This window comes from Amblyomma mixtum, chromosome 2 (assembly GCF_055824585.1).
Source record: "Amblyomma mixtum isolate Tamu chromosome 2, ASM5582458v1, whole genome shotgun sequence".
In the NCBI taxonomy this organism is placed as follows: Eukaryota; Metazoa; Arthropoda; class Arachnida; order Ixodida; family Ixodidae; genus Amblyomma; species Amblyomma mixtum.
Genome location: NC_143013.1, coordinates 134257950 through 134271941, shown reverse-complemented (window position 1 = coordinate 134271941; position 13992 = coordinate 134257950). Strand labels below are relative to the sequence as shown.

Sequence of the window (13992 nt, the reverse complement as noted above, 5' to 3'; positions counted from 1 at the left end):
CCAGACAATCAGCCGCTGTGCTACCACTGCGGTGAGGCTGGACATGTTTATCGTCGCTGCCCATACAGGGAGCTGGGCCTTCGAGGATTCCCCGTCGGTTGTCATCGTCCAATGTATGGAGAACGACCGCAGGAGATCGCGGACTACATCTCGCAAGCGGACTCCGTACAGCGCCGTTTCTCTCGATCTCCATCGCCGCGTCGCTACAGTTCCCCAGGGTGATGCCAGTCTCAGAGTCCCCGCAGGGGAAACTAGATGCAGCAGCCTCTGGAGGTGCGGCTGCTCAACGACAAAGTATACAAGATCCTCCATCGCCACACGACAGTTCTCAACCAACGCCAAATTCCGTAGCCGTACCGACGATTCTTGAGCCCACGTACCTCAAAACTAGCCTATGTCCTGACGCACCCCTCCATGGCCACGACGCCCTTCCTCGATGCCGAACTCCTTCGACGCACCGCAGCCGAAACCGAACGCCTCGACATCCCCAAAGTAAGACACCACCAACTGCCGACTTGGATATTTTGGTTGACGGCGCCGAAGTAACCGCGCTGGTGGATACAGGTGCCGATTATTCAGTACTTAGTGGACAATTCGCCGCGGCACTAAGAAAGGTCACAACCGCTTGGGATGGCCCACACATGCGTACTGCAGGAGGACATTTAATTACACCTACGGGAACGTGCACGTCGAGGGTAACCGTGCAAGGCCAAACATTCTTGGCGACGTTCGTAGTGTTAGCCGAGTGCTCCCGAGACGTCATACTCGGTATGGACTTTGTGACCGAAAACGGCGCAGTTATTTATCTGCAATCGCAGTCCGTCAAGTTCTCGACCGAGAAGGCCATATCCGTGAATAGTGTTCTCACAGCGGCGCTGCACATTCTGGACGAACACGTGACCGTGCCTCCACGCTCCAGTGTGATGGTAACCGTCGGTTCAAAGCACATAGGGGACCTTGAGGGTGTCGTCGAAAGCAAGCAGCTGTTGCTACTGGACAGAGGAATTTCCGTCGCCAGGGCGGTTGTCTTCCTTGAAGATAGCAAGGTCAACGTTCTTCTCACCAACTTCAGCAACGAACACCAACACCTTAACAAGGGGGCGACTGTGGCGTATATTGACGCTCTTAGTGAAAATAGGTGTGTGCATAGTTTAACATCTGCTTCAACAACTGAGCCCGACGGACTTGCTGGTGTTAAGTACGATATTAACCCAACCTTGCCGCCCGGCCAGCGAGACAAAGTACGGGAACTGCTCAGTCGCTACCGTGGTGCCTTCGCGTCCTCGCCACGCGTCGGGCGGACGCATCTTGCGAAACATCGCATTATTACAGACGAAAATGTTCTGCCACTCCGACAGTCACCTTATCGAGTGTCTACCAAAGAACGTGAGGCTATTACCACACAGGTGAAAGAAATGCTCGCAAACGACGTCATTCGCCCTTCTAGGAGCCCGTGGGCAGCACCTGTAGTGCTTGTGAAGAAGAAGGACGGCACCTTACGATTCTGCGTTGACTATACCGTCGGTTAAACACCATCACTAAAAAGTGTGTATCCGCTGCCCAGAATTGACGACGCCTTGGATCGCTTATGCAACACCAGATATTTTTCTTCCATGGATTTGAAGTCTGGATATTGGCAAATTGAGGTAGACGAAAGAGTCCGCGAAAAGACGGCATTCATCACTCCAGACGGGTTGTACGAGTTTCAGGTGATGCCATTTGGTCTTTGCTCGGCACCCGCGACTTTCCAAAGGCTCATGGACACCATCCTTGCGGATTTGAAGTGGCAAACTTGTCTGGTCTACCTGGACGACGTCATCGTTTTTGCCCCGCCTTTCGAGGAGCACCTTCGTCGCCTCGAGGAGGTCTTGCAGGCCATAACATCATCAGGCCTTACTCTCAAAGCCGAAAAATGCCATTTTGCATATGAAGAGCTAAAGTTTTTGGGCCATGTCGTCAACCAAGAAGGGGTTCTTCCGGATCCTGAAAAAACATCCGTCATTGCCAATTTTCCACCGCCGCGTGACCAAAAGCAAGTTCGTCGCTTCCTCGGGCTATGCGCCTATTTCCGCCGCTTCGTGGAGAATTTCTCTAAAATTGCTTCACCCCTTACTAATCTGACAAAAGCGCATGTACCGTTCAAGTGGGAACCTCCGCAGCAGAAGGCGTTTCAAGAGCTTCAACGCCGCCTGCAGTCACCCCCCGTGCAGGCGCACTTTGATGAGCTTGCTGACACACGGGTCCACACCGATGCGAGCAACGTTGGTTTGGGTGCTGTCCTTGTTCAAGTTCAGCGCGACCAAGAACGTGTCATCGCCTACGCCAGCCGTGCACTCTCCAAGACAGAGGTCAACTATTCTGCCTCTGAAAAAGAGTGCCTCGTCATCGTGTGGGCAGTTTCCAAGTTCAGACCATACCTTTATGGCCGATCCTTCAAAGTAGTGACCGATCTTCACGCACTATGCTGGCTGACCAATCTCAAGGATCCTTCCGGCCGCCTAGCTAGATGGAGCCTCCGACTTCAAGAATTCGATATCACCGTCATCTACAAATCCGGTCACACACATGCAGACGCAGACTGTTTATCTCGTGCTCTCGTGCAACCAGCTCCGGATGATGCTGCTGACGACGAAGAAATATTCCTGAGTGCTGTCCATACCAACGATTTCGCCGAGCATCAACGCGCCGACCCCGATCTTCGCGACGTCATTCGTTATCTTGAAGGAGCCAGCAGCACAGTTCCTAAAGCCTTCAGGCGCTCTTTGTCGTCTCTCTGCATACGTAACGGTGTTCTCTTTAAGAAGAACTTCGCTGCCAACACTAGGCCGTACTAGCTGGTCTTCCCCGTGTCCCTACACAATGAAATTCTTCACGCCTGCCATGACGAACCAGCTTCCGGCCACCTTGGGATTATTAGAACACAAGCCAGAATTCAGAGAAGTACTACTGGCCGCGCCTGGGTCATGACGTTGCACACTACGTCCGCACTTGCCGGGATTGCCAGCGCCGTAAGGTCCCGCCCGTGAAGCCAGCCGGATTCCTCAAGCCCGTTGAGCCGCCTTCGCAAGCATTTCAAAAAGTCGGCATGGACCTTCTGGGACCTTTCCCTACATCAGGCTCCGGGAAAAGGTGGATAATAGTAGCCACTGATTATCTCACGCATTATGCAGAGACAGCATCCCTTCCGAATAGCACCGCCCTCGAAGTAGCCCAGTTCTTTGTGCATCAAATCGTCTTACGTCATGGAGCTCCACAAGTTTTGATTACAGACAGAGGGGCTGCCTTCTCCTCTGAGCTCTTGCACCATATTCTAGTTTTTAGTCACACCAGTCACAGTAGGACAACTTCTTATCATCCCCAAACTAACGGACTGACGGAACGTCTAAACAAGACGCTTACAGACATGCTTTCCATGTACGTGGACGTGGAGCATAAAACCTGGGACGACGTCCTGCCCTATGTCACGTTCGCGTATAATACAGCCGTACAAGAAATCACCAACATGACACCCTTTAGCCTCGTTTATGGCCGTCAGGTGACGACAACACTCGATGCCATGCTGCCCCATGACGAAGACCACCCAAATGACGACGTTGCATCCTTCTTACAACGCGCCGAAGCTGCCCGCCAACTCGCACGGCTTCGCATTCAAGATCAACAGGGCCAGGACGCGCAACGCTACAACCTACGGAGACGGCTTGTTGAATACATCTTGAAAAATTTAGCGCGACACACAAGGACAGAAAGAGTAGACGACACGAGCGCTGACAGCGCTCGTGTCGTCTACTCTTTCTGTCCTTGTGTGTCGCGCTAAATTTTTCAAGATGTATGTTAACCAACTCGCCCAATCTGCAGTATTGTTGAATACCTCCCAGGTGACCTCGTCTGGGTTTGGTCCCCAATCGGACGACGCGGCCTAAGTGAAAAGCTCTTGCGCCGCTATTTCGGTCCTTACCGCATTGTGCGACGCCTTGGAGCCCTGAATTATGAAGTCGTCCCTCACGAGCCCCAACAATCTCGCCGCCACCCCCGCCCCGAGGTGGTCCACGTCGTTCGCCTGAAGCCCTACTACGAAAGGGCGCACCAACTCTTCTCGAGACCACCCCTGCGTCCGTGGCGGCATCGGGTCGATGCCTTCGCAGGAGGGGGGCTAATGACGCCAGCGCTCGTGCAGATGGAGGCGCCTCTCAAGAAGAAGAGGAAGTGTGTGCGTGTGTGAAAGTGGAAGTGATCTGGAAGCGCACGTCTGTTGACCCGCTGTGGACCCTCAGCCGCTGATTACCAACGTGACAATATGCGCACAGACCCAAAAAACGTTGCACACTTTTCTTTGTTGCAGGAACAGGAAAGTTGGCGACGGCAGCAGTTTTCTCGGGGTCGGGCTTAACGCCATCGGCACTCACGAGGTGACCGAGAAACTTCAACTCTTTGTACCCAAAGTGGCACTTCTCTGGCTTTAGCGTTAAGTCGGCCGATCGGAGGGCATCTAATACTGTCCTCAGGCGTTCAAGGTGTACGGCAAAGGTTTCGGAAAATGCGACGACATCATCGAGATAAACCAAACAAGTTTGCCATTTTAGTCCAGCGAGAACGGTATCCATCATCCGCTGGAAAGTTGCCGGCGCTGAACATAGCCCAAAAGGTAGCACTTTAAATTCGTACAGTCCGTCGGGTGTCACGAACGCCGTTTTTTCGCGGTCCCACTCGTCGACCTCTATCTGCCAGTACCCACTCTTTAAATCAATGGAGGAGAAGGACTGGGCGCGACAAAGTCTGTCGAGCGAGTCGTCGATACGAGGCAGCGGGTAGACGTCTTTTTTAGTGATGTTTTTCAGTTTTCGATAATCCACGCAGAAGCGGAGTGTCCCATCCTTTTTCTTCACCAGCACGACAGGTGAAGACCAGGGGCTGCTGGAAGGTTGAATGATTCCATCTGAAAGCATCTTCTTCACCTGCGTTTGAATCGCCTCACGCTCCTTCGGTGAGATACGGTACGGCTGCTGATGGATGGGGCGGGCATCGTCGGGCGTAATGATGCGGTGCTTGAGAAGAGCCGTTTGCCGGACTTTCGACGAAGAAGCGAAACAGGTAGCGTATTCGAGTAGGAGGGCACGTAGTTCTCGCTGTTGAGTCACTGAAAGGTCCGGGCTGATGTCAAGGGATGGGCGCACAGGTCTAACAGCTTCGAACGCGAAACATTCGGAAACCTCCGCTAAGGGGTCGGCGAATGCGATGGCAGTAGCCTGAAAAAGGTGCCGGGGCTCGTTAGAGAAGTTAGTCACCAGGAGCTCAGAGCAGCCGTCGCGGAGATGGATGAGACTTCGCGCTGAGCAGATGCCGTGGGTGAGCAAAAGGGACAGGTTGCCCTCTGCGACCACAGTCCCTTCACGTAGTCCGTCGCAGTGAACACTCACAAAAACACTGGCGCGTGGCGGAACGCTCTCGGCGGATATTCGAAGCGCGGCGCGGCGTGGACAGTCCTCGGAGTAAACATCAGCTTTCTCGGTAGAAAATGTGACAGTGCGCTTTCGGAGGTCAATAATAGTTCCATACTCTCGAAGAAAATCAACGCCAAGGATACAGTCACGGGAGCAGTCAGGTAGAACTAGGCAGCTGACAACAAATGTGGAGCTGCGAATTTGGACTCTTGCCGTGCATAGGCCAAGCGGAGTTACGACATGTCCGCCAGCCGTGCGAATCTGCGTGCCGGACCATGGCGTCATTACTTTTTTAAGAAGCGCCGCTAGCTTTCCGCTTAAAATCGAGAAATCAGCGCCAGTGTCCACCAAAGCACTAACCTTATAGCCATCGAGAAGCACGGGTATATCCAACGAGAATCGATCTCCGAGTTCAGGTACTGCAGTCGTTGCCTTTAAATCGCGGTCGGTCGCTGTTCGCGTTGTCGGGGGGTCTTGTTCGCATCGATTGCCAGTGGCCTCGCCCCCTGAGGTTGCTCTCTTTAGTTTTCCCGGCGGGGACTTGGCGACCGTCTCTACGCCATCCAGGAGGAGCTTTGGGGCTGTGGCGAAGGTCGGCGTGGTGATGGAGACCGAGACTGCCGCTAGGGAATTGTCGCCATGCGCTGCTGGGCTACGTAGTCCTCGATCTCCCGGGGTCGTTGACCTCTTGGTGGACGGGGCATGTCGATAGAAAACCCCTGCAGCCCAAGCTGTCGATACGGGCACTGGCGCTACAGATGAACGGGTCCCCGCAGTGAAAGCACAGACGCTGCCGATCTGGGGCACGCCACAGGTCCGTATTCCGCTGGGGCGATCGTCGATTGTCGATGTAGTAGGTGTCGGGGTGTGCGGAAAACAGCGAGCCTTGATTGGACGTAGGAAACTGCGCCGAAAAGGGCGCAGGACGTCGCAAGGCTTCAGCATACGTTGGCCGACGGCACTCCCTGGGTAAAGACGGCGGGTCCACGGACGGGAACGAAGGCCTCAGAGCTTGAACCTCTTCGCGGACGAGGCTAGCGAGAGAGCCGGCCGTTGGCAGGGGAGCACCGAAAAGCGCCTGGAGCTCTTCGCGCACAACGGAGCGGATCAGGTCGCGGAGAAGACCAGGGTTAGCCCCGAAGGCAGGAAGCGGCTCTGTAAGTGAAGCGGCGAGTACCGGCCGGTCGTAGGTGGTAGACCGCCGCAAGAGCATCTTCTCCATCGTGACCGCTTCCGTGAGAAACTCAGCAACAGTCCCAGGTGGACTGCGCACGAGGCCAGCGAAAAGTTGCTCCTTAACGCTGCGCATGAGCTGGCGCACCTTTTTATCTTCGGGCATGGCCGGGTCAGCTCGCCGGAAGAGCCGAGTCATATCCTCCACGTACATGCTTACAGTCTCATTCGGCATCTGAATACGAGACTTCAAAACCCGTTCAGCCCGTTCTCGACGATCCGTGCTGGTGTAGGTCTCCAGCAGGCGTCGGCGGAACTCATGCCATGATGTTAGGGCGTCTTCTCGGTTTTCGTACCAGGTACGCGCACCATCCTCGAGACTAAAGAAGACGTTTCGAAGCTTGGCGGCGTCGTCCCACTGGTTAAATGAGGCCACGCGTTCAAACTCGAGAAGCCAGTCTTCTACGTCTTCGAGCTGACTGCAGTGGAATTGTTTGGGCAGTCGCGGATTCTGCAAGGTGTAGTAGGCTGCAGCTGGCATGGCAGGTCGATGGGTGGGTGCTCTGGCAGACTCCAAAAGCCCGTGTTCGGGAGGTAGGCCTTGGTTTCTCCGGCTAGCACGGTGCACGGGGGTGTCCACTAGCGAAGGACTGGAGCCCAGGGTACCCGGAGGAGTATGAGACATATACGGGGATCTTTACCCAGCACCTCCACCAAAATATGTAACGGAAAATAGGGCGACAGGTCGCTAACCGGCAGAATACAGCAAGCAGGCAGCCAACCAGCGCGAGACACTTCAACGTCTTCGAAGACACTTCAGCACCACCTGAGAACACCAGGTGGCACTATGAAGTGAAGATAGCCACGTGCTCTAATGAATTAGGTTTTTAGGATACTTGGAGTTGCGTAACTCAAAGTAAAATTGAAGCGGGTCCAGCTGCATTTTTAGATGTTCACACAGAGCGCTTTCATCCGCCCGGATACGTGTTTGGTTCACTCACCGCGGTCTTTCAGCTCCTCGACAAGGGCTTCGATGTCGGCACCCTCGTCGAGAAAGCGGCCTCTATTGGGGCTGTTGGCAATCCGGCGCAGCATTTCCGCAAGCTTCGGGTTGTACAACCAGTCGCCTTCTTTCAGGACATGCGTCGTCACAGGGTTGGTCAAGTGCTTCCTGTGGGAAGGAGACGGACATCGCAGTGCGGGTGTATAACTCCAAAAGAGGTTTGCAAAGAAAGGAGCGTTTCAACTGCGAAAAAATTTTCCTCTTGTGCGCCGCCGCTTGGAAAACCGGATACTTAACCCCGGTAATTCAACACACTCCTAGGCGGACTTTATTGCACCCTGTTAACAGCAAAGACGCCAATTTTACCCACGCGGCTCCAGGCCATGCGCTGCTGTTGTACCTCTGTGGGTGGACCACCTTGTTTGAAGTCCGCTTGCAAACTTTTCGCGAATAGTTGGCACTTAAAACGTGCTGTTTAATATGCTCCTTATTTAGCTATTTGAAGACAACCAACTGCTTATTCACCAATCAGCGCTCTCGGATTTTCCTAGTTCTATGGGCAGTGATGTTTATTTATTTATTTATTCAAAATACCTTACAGGGCCCAGAAGGGCATTGAGTAAGGGGGGCAAAAACAATGGATTAAGCAAGTAGTAAGAATAAATTAAAAACAACGCGTGATACAATGCAAAAATTAAACACAATTATAAATATACAGGGCAAAACGTACTAAAAGACATACATCACCGCGAGCAACAAAAATTAAATTAGTAGCAAGAATGCATCGCATGTGCCCAATACACATCAAAAGAAAAAGCAGTAGCCATAAAAAAAAAACATACAAATGGTTGAAATTGCACAAGAAACCAAAACTTTGTAAAATACCAACGAGAAGAAAAGGGAACCAAGGACACAGAACAACCTCAAACAAGACACAATGTCGTTAAGGAAAATGTTTGTGCAGTTGGTCTTGAAATGATTGGTGGTTGCCGATAGATGCGATACAGTTGGGAAGATCATTCCAAAGAATAATGGCACGTGGAAGTGCAGATGAATTGAATGCTAAGGTTCTTCCGTAAATGCGTTTAATGCTATACTGATTATGTAGGCGGCGTGAAATGCGTGAAGGCTCTTCGAGGGGCAAGGGAGATGGCCTGGTGCTATGACGATATTTATGAAGTAAGCATAAAAGAGCGATGGAGCGACGAATATGTAATGGTTCGAGGGAGATATCAAGTTTAATCTTAGTGATACTGGACTGGGGGTGGTACTTTTGTGTGATGAAACGAGCGGCTCTATTTTGTACGGATTCAAGCATGTTGATCAGGTAATTTTGATAAGGGGACCACATAGGTGACCACATAGGTAGTTTAAATGTCGCAGTGAAGTGGCCCGCAGTGTCGGCATCGCATTAATAGTGGCGTAGCGGCCTGATTACAAACTTCCTATTTACTCTCACGGTTTAGGTACTCCGTTCCGAGAACTGTTCAAGTCGTATTTACTGTGAAGCCTTGCGCAGTGTCATTTTCAGTGGCGTAGTGCTCTGCGTGCGTGTTCAGTTTTGTTTTCGAACAGGTAAGTTTTTTTTCAAGTCAAGTCAAGATTATTGAGCAACAGTTATACAAGCAAAATTATTAATTGAAGCTAGTACTCTAGGAGGTCCCATGGTTAAAAAACCGTCAGGGGGACCTCCTAACACAAGACAGGTAGTTTAAACAGATACTAAGACAGTGGTTGCTAGTTACAAACAACGATAAAAGACAATCATAAAATCGCGTATGTACAAACGAAGGCAAGAAGCATTAAACAACAAAAGTGGATCAAGAAACGGGAAAAAATACATTAGGGTACATAGAGCTAGTCCATAATTTACAATTCTAAAAAGCTTTTAATACGATGCAAAAAAAATAAAACTGTTGCATGATGATCTAACTTCGTGTGGTAAAGCGTTCCATATTGTGATACAAGCGAATATTGTGGAGAATTTTCCATAAATAGTTCGAGCTGTCGGTAGGAGAAGGTTAAGACGCTAAGAAAACCTAGTTTCATTAGCATTCAGAAAATGAAGTTGCTGCAGTTGTGCTCTTTCTTCTTTTTTTTTCCTTCCGCTTAAAATTGTGTCTCGCTTTCTCCATGCCCCTCTTACGACAGGTCACAACCTTCACCTGCACTGTACAAAAATAAACGATTCGCAGAGCTTTAAGACACGACATTTTGAGCGGAATTAAGTTCTGGTACCACTCATTCTTCCTGCAATCGAGCGACGCTGATGCAGATGAGCTGATCGACTCATTCCGCCATGCTCAAGGCGACGTCGACACAACCAATTACACAAGTTAGTGGTGTCTCACTGCCGATCGTGAGCCGACTAAAACGATAATGAGAACTCGCGCATTCGCACTGAGGACACTTATAAGACGACCGTGCTATGTTCTAAGATAGCCCAGTGTTCTCGAGACAGATATAGTACATACCTGGGACGAATAGGTCAATCATGTTCGGAAACAATTGAAGCGAGGTCTTATTTGCCAACATAGGGACACATTTTCGCCTTAAGTAAAGGTCCTCACTTATCAAGCATTCTTTCTCCCATCACTGACTTGCTGTCTCACAGTTTGGGGAACGACGACCCAGCACAACATATCCAAACTAATAACAGTACAAAAGCGGGCAATTAGACTCATAGCAAACGTATCGTGGCAGACCCACAATTTAGCATCCTAAAGATCACTTCTTTGTTTCCTTTCAGATTGCTATCAATGTACAAAACTGCGGTTTTTACTAACAATGAAACCGCTCTCTCGCTTCTAAAAATGTCTCGCTATTCAATCGTCTATGATACCCGCTCTCAATTTCCTTGGTCACTGTCTCTTTTTCGAACCAAATACGGTATGCAATCATTATCTTTTATTCTGCCAAAATACCTGAACATTTTAAAAAACAACATATCGCTAAGAGACATCACAGTGAGGAGCCTAAAAACCATTTTGTACCTTTTTGAAGGTGTTTAACTATAACTTGTTCTGAACTGTGACTAAAACTATAACACGGGCGAATTTTGCTTATGTTGTACACTTGGATGATATGATGCTTTTGGTTTTGAGTATTTATGACGCTTTTTGTTGCGATTGTGATGCTAATGTTGAAATGCCACTGCAAGTATTCCATTCATGTTGATACTTTAGTTATTTTTTTTCGACTGCCTCACCTGTAGCTGTATTGTAAACAACTGTCGCAATACGTTGCCTCAGCAGTGTGAGCGCAGGGTGCCTCTCAAGCTGCATTCAAGCAGCTTTTTTCCCCGCGTCCTCTCTCTCCCAGTGACACCTGTACCACTAAGATTGACAAATAAACTTCAACTTCTTCTTCAACACTCGCGACCCGAGTACCCCAGGTTGGCCAAGAATCTCTCTCTGCCATAGAGTTTCTTACTACTACCTAGAGGGAAAGCTGACAACCCGTCTATGGGAGTTTGCATGGAGGCCCCTCGAGACCACTTCAGCCACCATGGGCGATCAAAGCATCATGGGGCGGTGAGCTACCGACTGCAGAACTACAGCATTTGGCCAAAAAATAATATAAAAATAAAGCTGTTCAATGACTACGAAAAACATTGAATATCCTGTCTGTAAATTGCAACAAATGAGCAGAAAAAACATGTAAATGCAAAGTTTGCCCAAAATAAGAGATGGCTAGCTTTTCTATTGGCCATGTAATGAGCACTACAAAAACTAATATTTCGTAATTAACAGGCGCATTTTTAAAAGTAAATATGTTTCTAAAAAAAGGTTGTTGCTTAGATACTTTAAGAGTATTTTTAATGGCATTTCGGAAAAGTGAAACCTTTTATTGGCGTCGTGTGTCGCTGCGTTTTCACTCCTACGGCTTTTGCACACTGCGTTCGCACGGAAGTCGTCTGCGCACACACGAACAGCGTTTTCGGAATGAAACATCTTAGTAGCGCCACTCCGTTTTCCGCAAAAAAAAATGACGACTGTCCCGCACCAAGTAGCTCACCGTCCCATGATACTTTGAGCGTCCTTGTGGCTGAAGTGCAGCGCTGCCAGATTTCCCTCTAAGTAATAGTAAGAAACTCTATGCTCTCTGCGGTGGAGTCCAGGTGGCAAACCTGGCAGTGCTGTCCGGGTCTCCTGCAACCACGGCGATGTCGTCGGCAAGCTGGCCGTAGACTCGGACGCCTTTCTCGGCCAGAGTAATGGCGTCCTCGAAGAGCGTCCGCCAGGCCACTCGGCTGCCGGTCACGTTCAGCAGCAGCTCGTAGCCCTTCAGCTCGCCGAAGGTCGCCACTGAACGCGCACCTGCACAGGGAAGGAGTCACCTGAGCATGCGACTGCCCGGAAATGCGGCACATTGTCATGGATTAAACGAACCCCTAGAATACTTAGACGAGCCGGGCTCATCATAACCCGACTGTCATTTCTGGCTCTTGACGTCTCGAGATTGTCGTGCGTTTCCTGCAACTCTGTATTCGGTTTGAAGCAAGTACGGCTCACCGAAAGCATATTTTTGGTTTGGCAACACAAATGGCGGCACGTATACTAAATTACCATTTTCGTACCATTAAAAAAAAATGTGTCCGTTAGGCGGTTAATAATGACAAGTCGGTTTCGTATAGCTCATAAGTAATGAACGCAAATTCAAAACTAGCTTTGAATTATTTGGGCCGACCTGTGTACCCGAAATTTAATAATTATCACTTATAATTGCAAACCGTCCCGCAAACAAGTCCTCCATAAAGACAGCAATAAAATTCCAATAAGGAAAGGTGCCAGGCAGGGAGACACGATCTCGCCTATGCTATTCACCGCCTGTTTGCAGGAGGTATTCCGGCGCCTGAAATGGGAACAGTTGGGCATAAGAGTTAAGTAATTTGCGATTCACTGATGACATCGCCTTGCTAAGTCACTCAGAACATGAACTGCAAAGCATCATCAGTGAGTTACGGTGGAATTAAAAATTAACATGCAGAAAACCAAATGTCCAACAGCCTAGCAAGACAACAGCAATTCGCAATTGGGAGCGAGGTGCTGGAAGCAGTAAGAGAATATGTCCACTTAGGGCAGGTAGTGACCGCAGATTGGGATCATGAGGGAAATAACGAGAAGAATAAGAACGGGGTGGAGCCATATGGAAGGTTCGCTCAGGTCATGAATGGCAGTTTGCCAATATCCCTGAAGAGAAAAGTCTACAACAGCTGTATCTTACCGGTATTCACCTGTGGAGCATAAACGTGGAGGTTAACAAAGAGGGTCCAGGTTAAGTTAAGGACAGCACAGCAGAGTGGGTGAGGGAACAAACGCGGGTTAATGACATCCTAGTCGAAATCAAGAGGAAGAAATGGGCTTGGACAAAACATGTAATGCGAAGGCAGGATAACCGGTGGTCCTTAAGGGTAAGTGGATTGCAAAAGAAGGCAAACGTAGCAGGGTGCGCCAGAAAGTTAGGTGGGCGGATGAGATTAGTTTGCGAGGATACGGTGGCAGCAACTGGCAAAGGACAGGGTTAATTGGAGAGACATGGGAGAGGCCTTTGCCCTCCAGTGGGAGTAATTCGGGCTGATGATGATGAAGATAGCTCGTGAACTGAGATCCTGTTTTCACAAGCGCTGACTCTGATACTGCTTAAAGTACTTTCTTGCGGCTTTTTTTTTGCCAGTCTATCACGTATGATTTCATTCCTCTGAAGAAGAGGTGCCAAAAAATGCTTGCAAACTTTGGATGTCTCCACGACTTATTTGACTCGTAAACAAAGACGCACACGATGTTCGCCAGGTTTTTTACTTTTAACAATGAAATTAGGTCAGCTAGGCCGACTTACCACAATACCTTAATAACCTATTTGATAAGGAACTCTCGCGTAATCCTACAGAAAAATGAAGTCGTCTTAATCTGCAATACTTCGATTTGAGCTAGTTGGTTGTACCGTGACATGTTTACGCAAAAAGCGTACTGGCGCTAAAAAACGCAGGCAACACACACCAGACAGGACTGGCGCCAACTTCTAACTAACTTTATTTCATTTCATTTCATTTCATTTATTGATCCCTTAAAGGCCCGAAGGCATTACATAAGGGGAAAAGATCACATAATAACCACACGAGTAGGCAAAAAGATGAAAGCAAAACAGAAAAGCAACGGATAGAAGGGGTGGTTTTTTAGTTCGAAGTTGGCGCCTGTCTGTCCTGTCTTGTGTGTGTTGTCTCCGTCTTTTAGTGCCAGTACGCTTTTTGCGTAAACATGACTTAATCAGCTTCTCAACGAAATTACTCGACCAAATAAAATTACAACCTGTACAGTCGAAGGTACTGAACTAAGTGGACTGTGATTGGCCAATGCTTTTAATGAACATTTTACTGCA

General features: G+C 49.4%; 1 protein-coding gene and 1 pseudogene across 1 annotated transcript in view; both read right to left on the bottom strand.

The window, feature by feature from the left end:
- The window catches only part of LOC149360967 (scoloptoxin SSD14-like), a 67956-nt gene that overhangs the window by 24825 nt on the left and 29139 nt on the right, over nucleotides 1–13992 (bottom strand). Inside the window, exons 5-6 of the mRNA XM_089567963.1 lie at nucleotides 11744–11933; nucleotides 7613–7782 (exon numbers count right to left, since the gene is read on the bottom strand). Of these exons, the coding sequence (XP_089424089.1) occupies nucleotides 7613–7782; nucleotides 11744–11933 (360 nt within the window). The remainder of the gene's footprint in view (nucleotides 1–7612; nucleotides 7783–11743; nucleotides 11934–13992) is intronic.
- LOC149360969 (uncharacterized) lies at nucleotides 5993–7296 on the bottom strand (annotated as a pseudogene).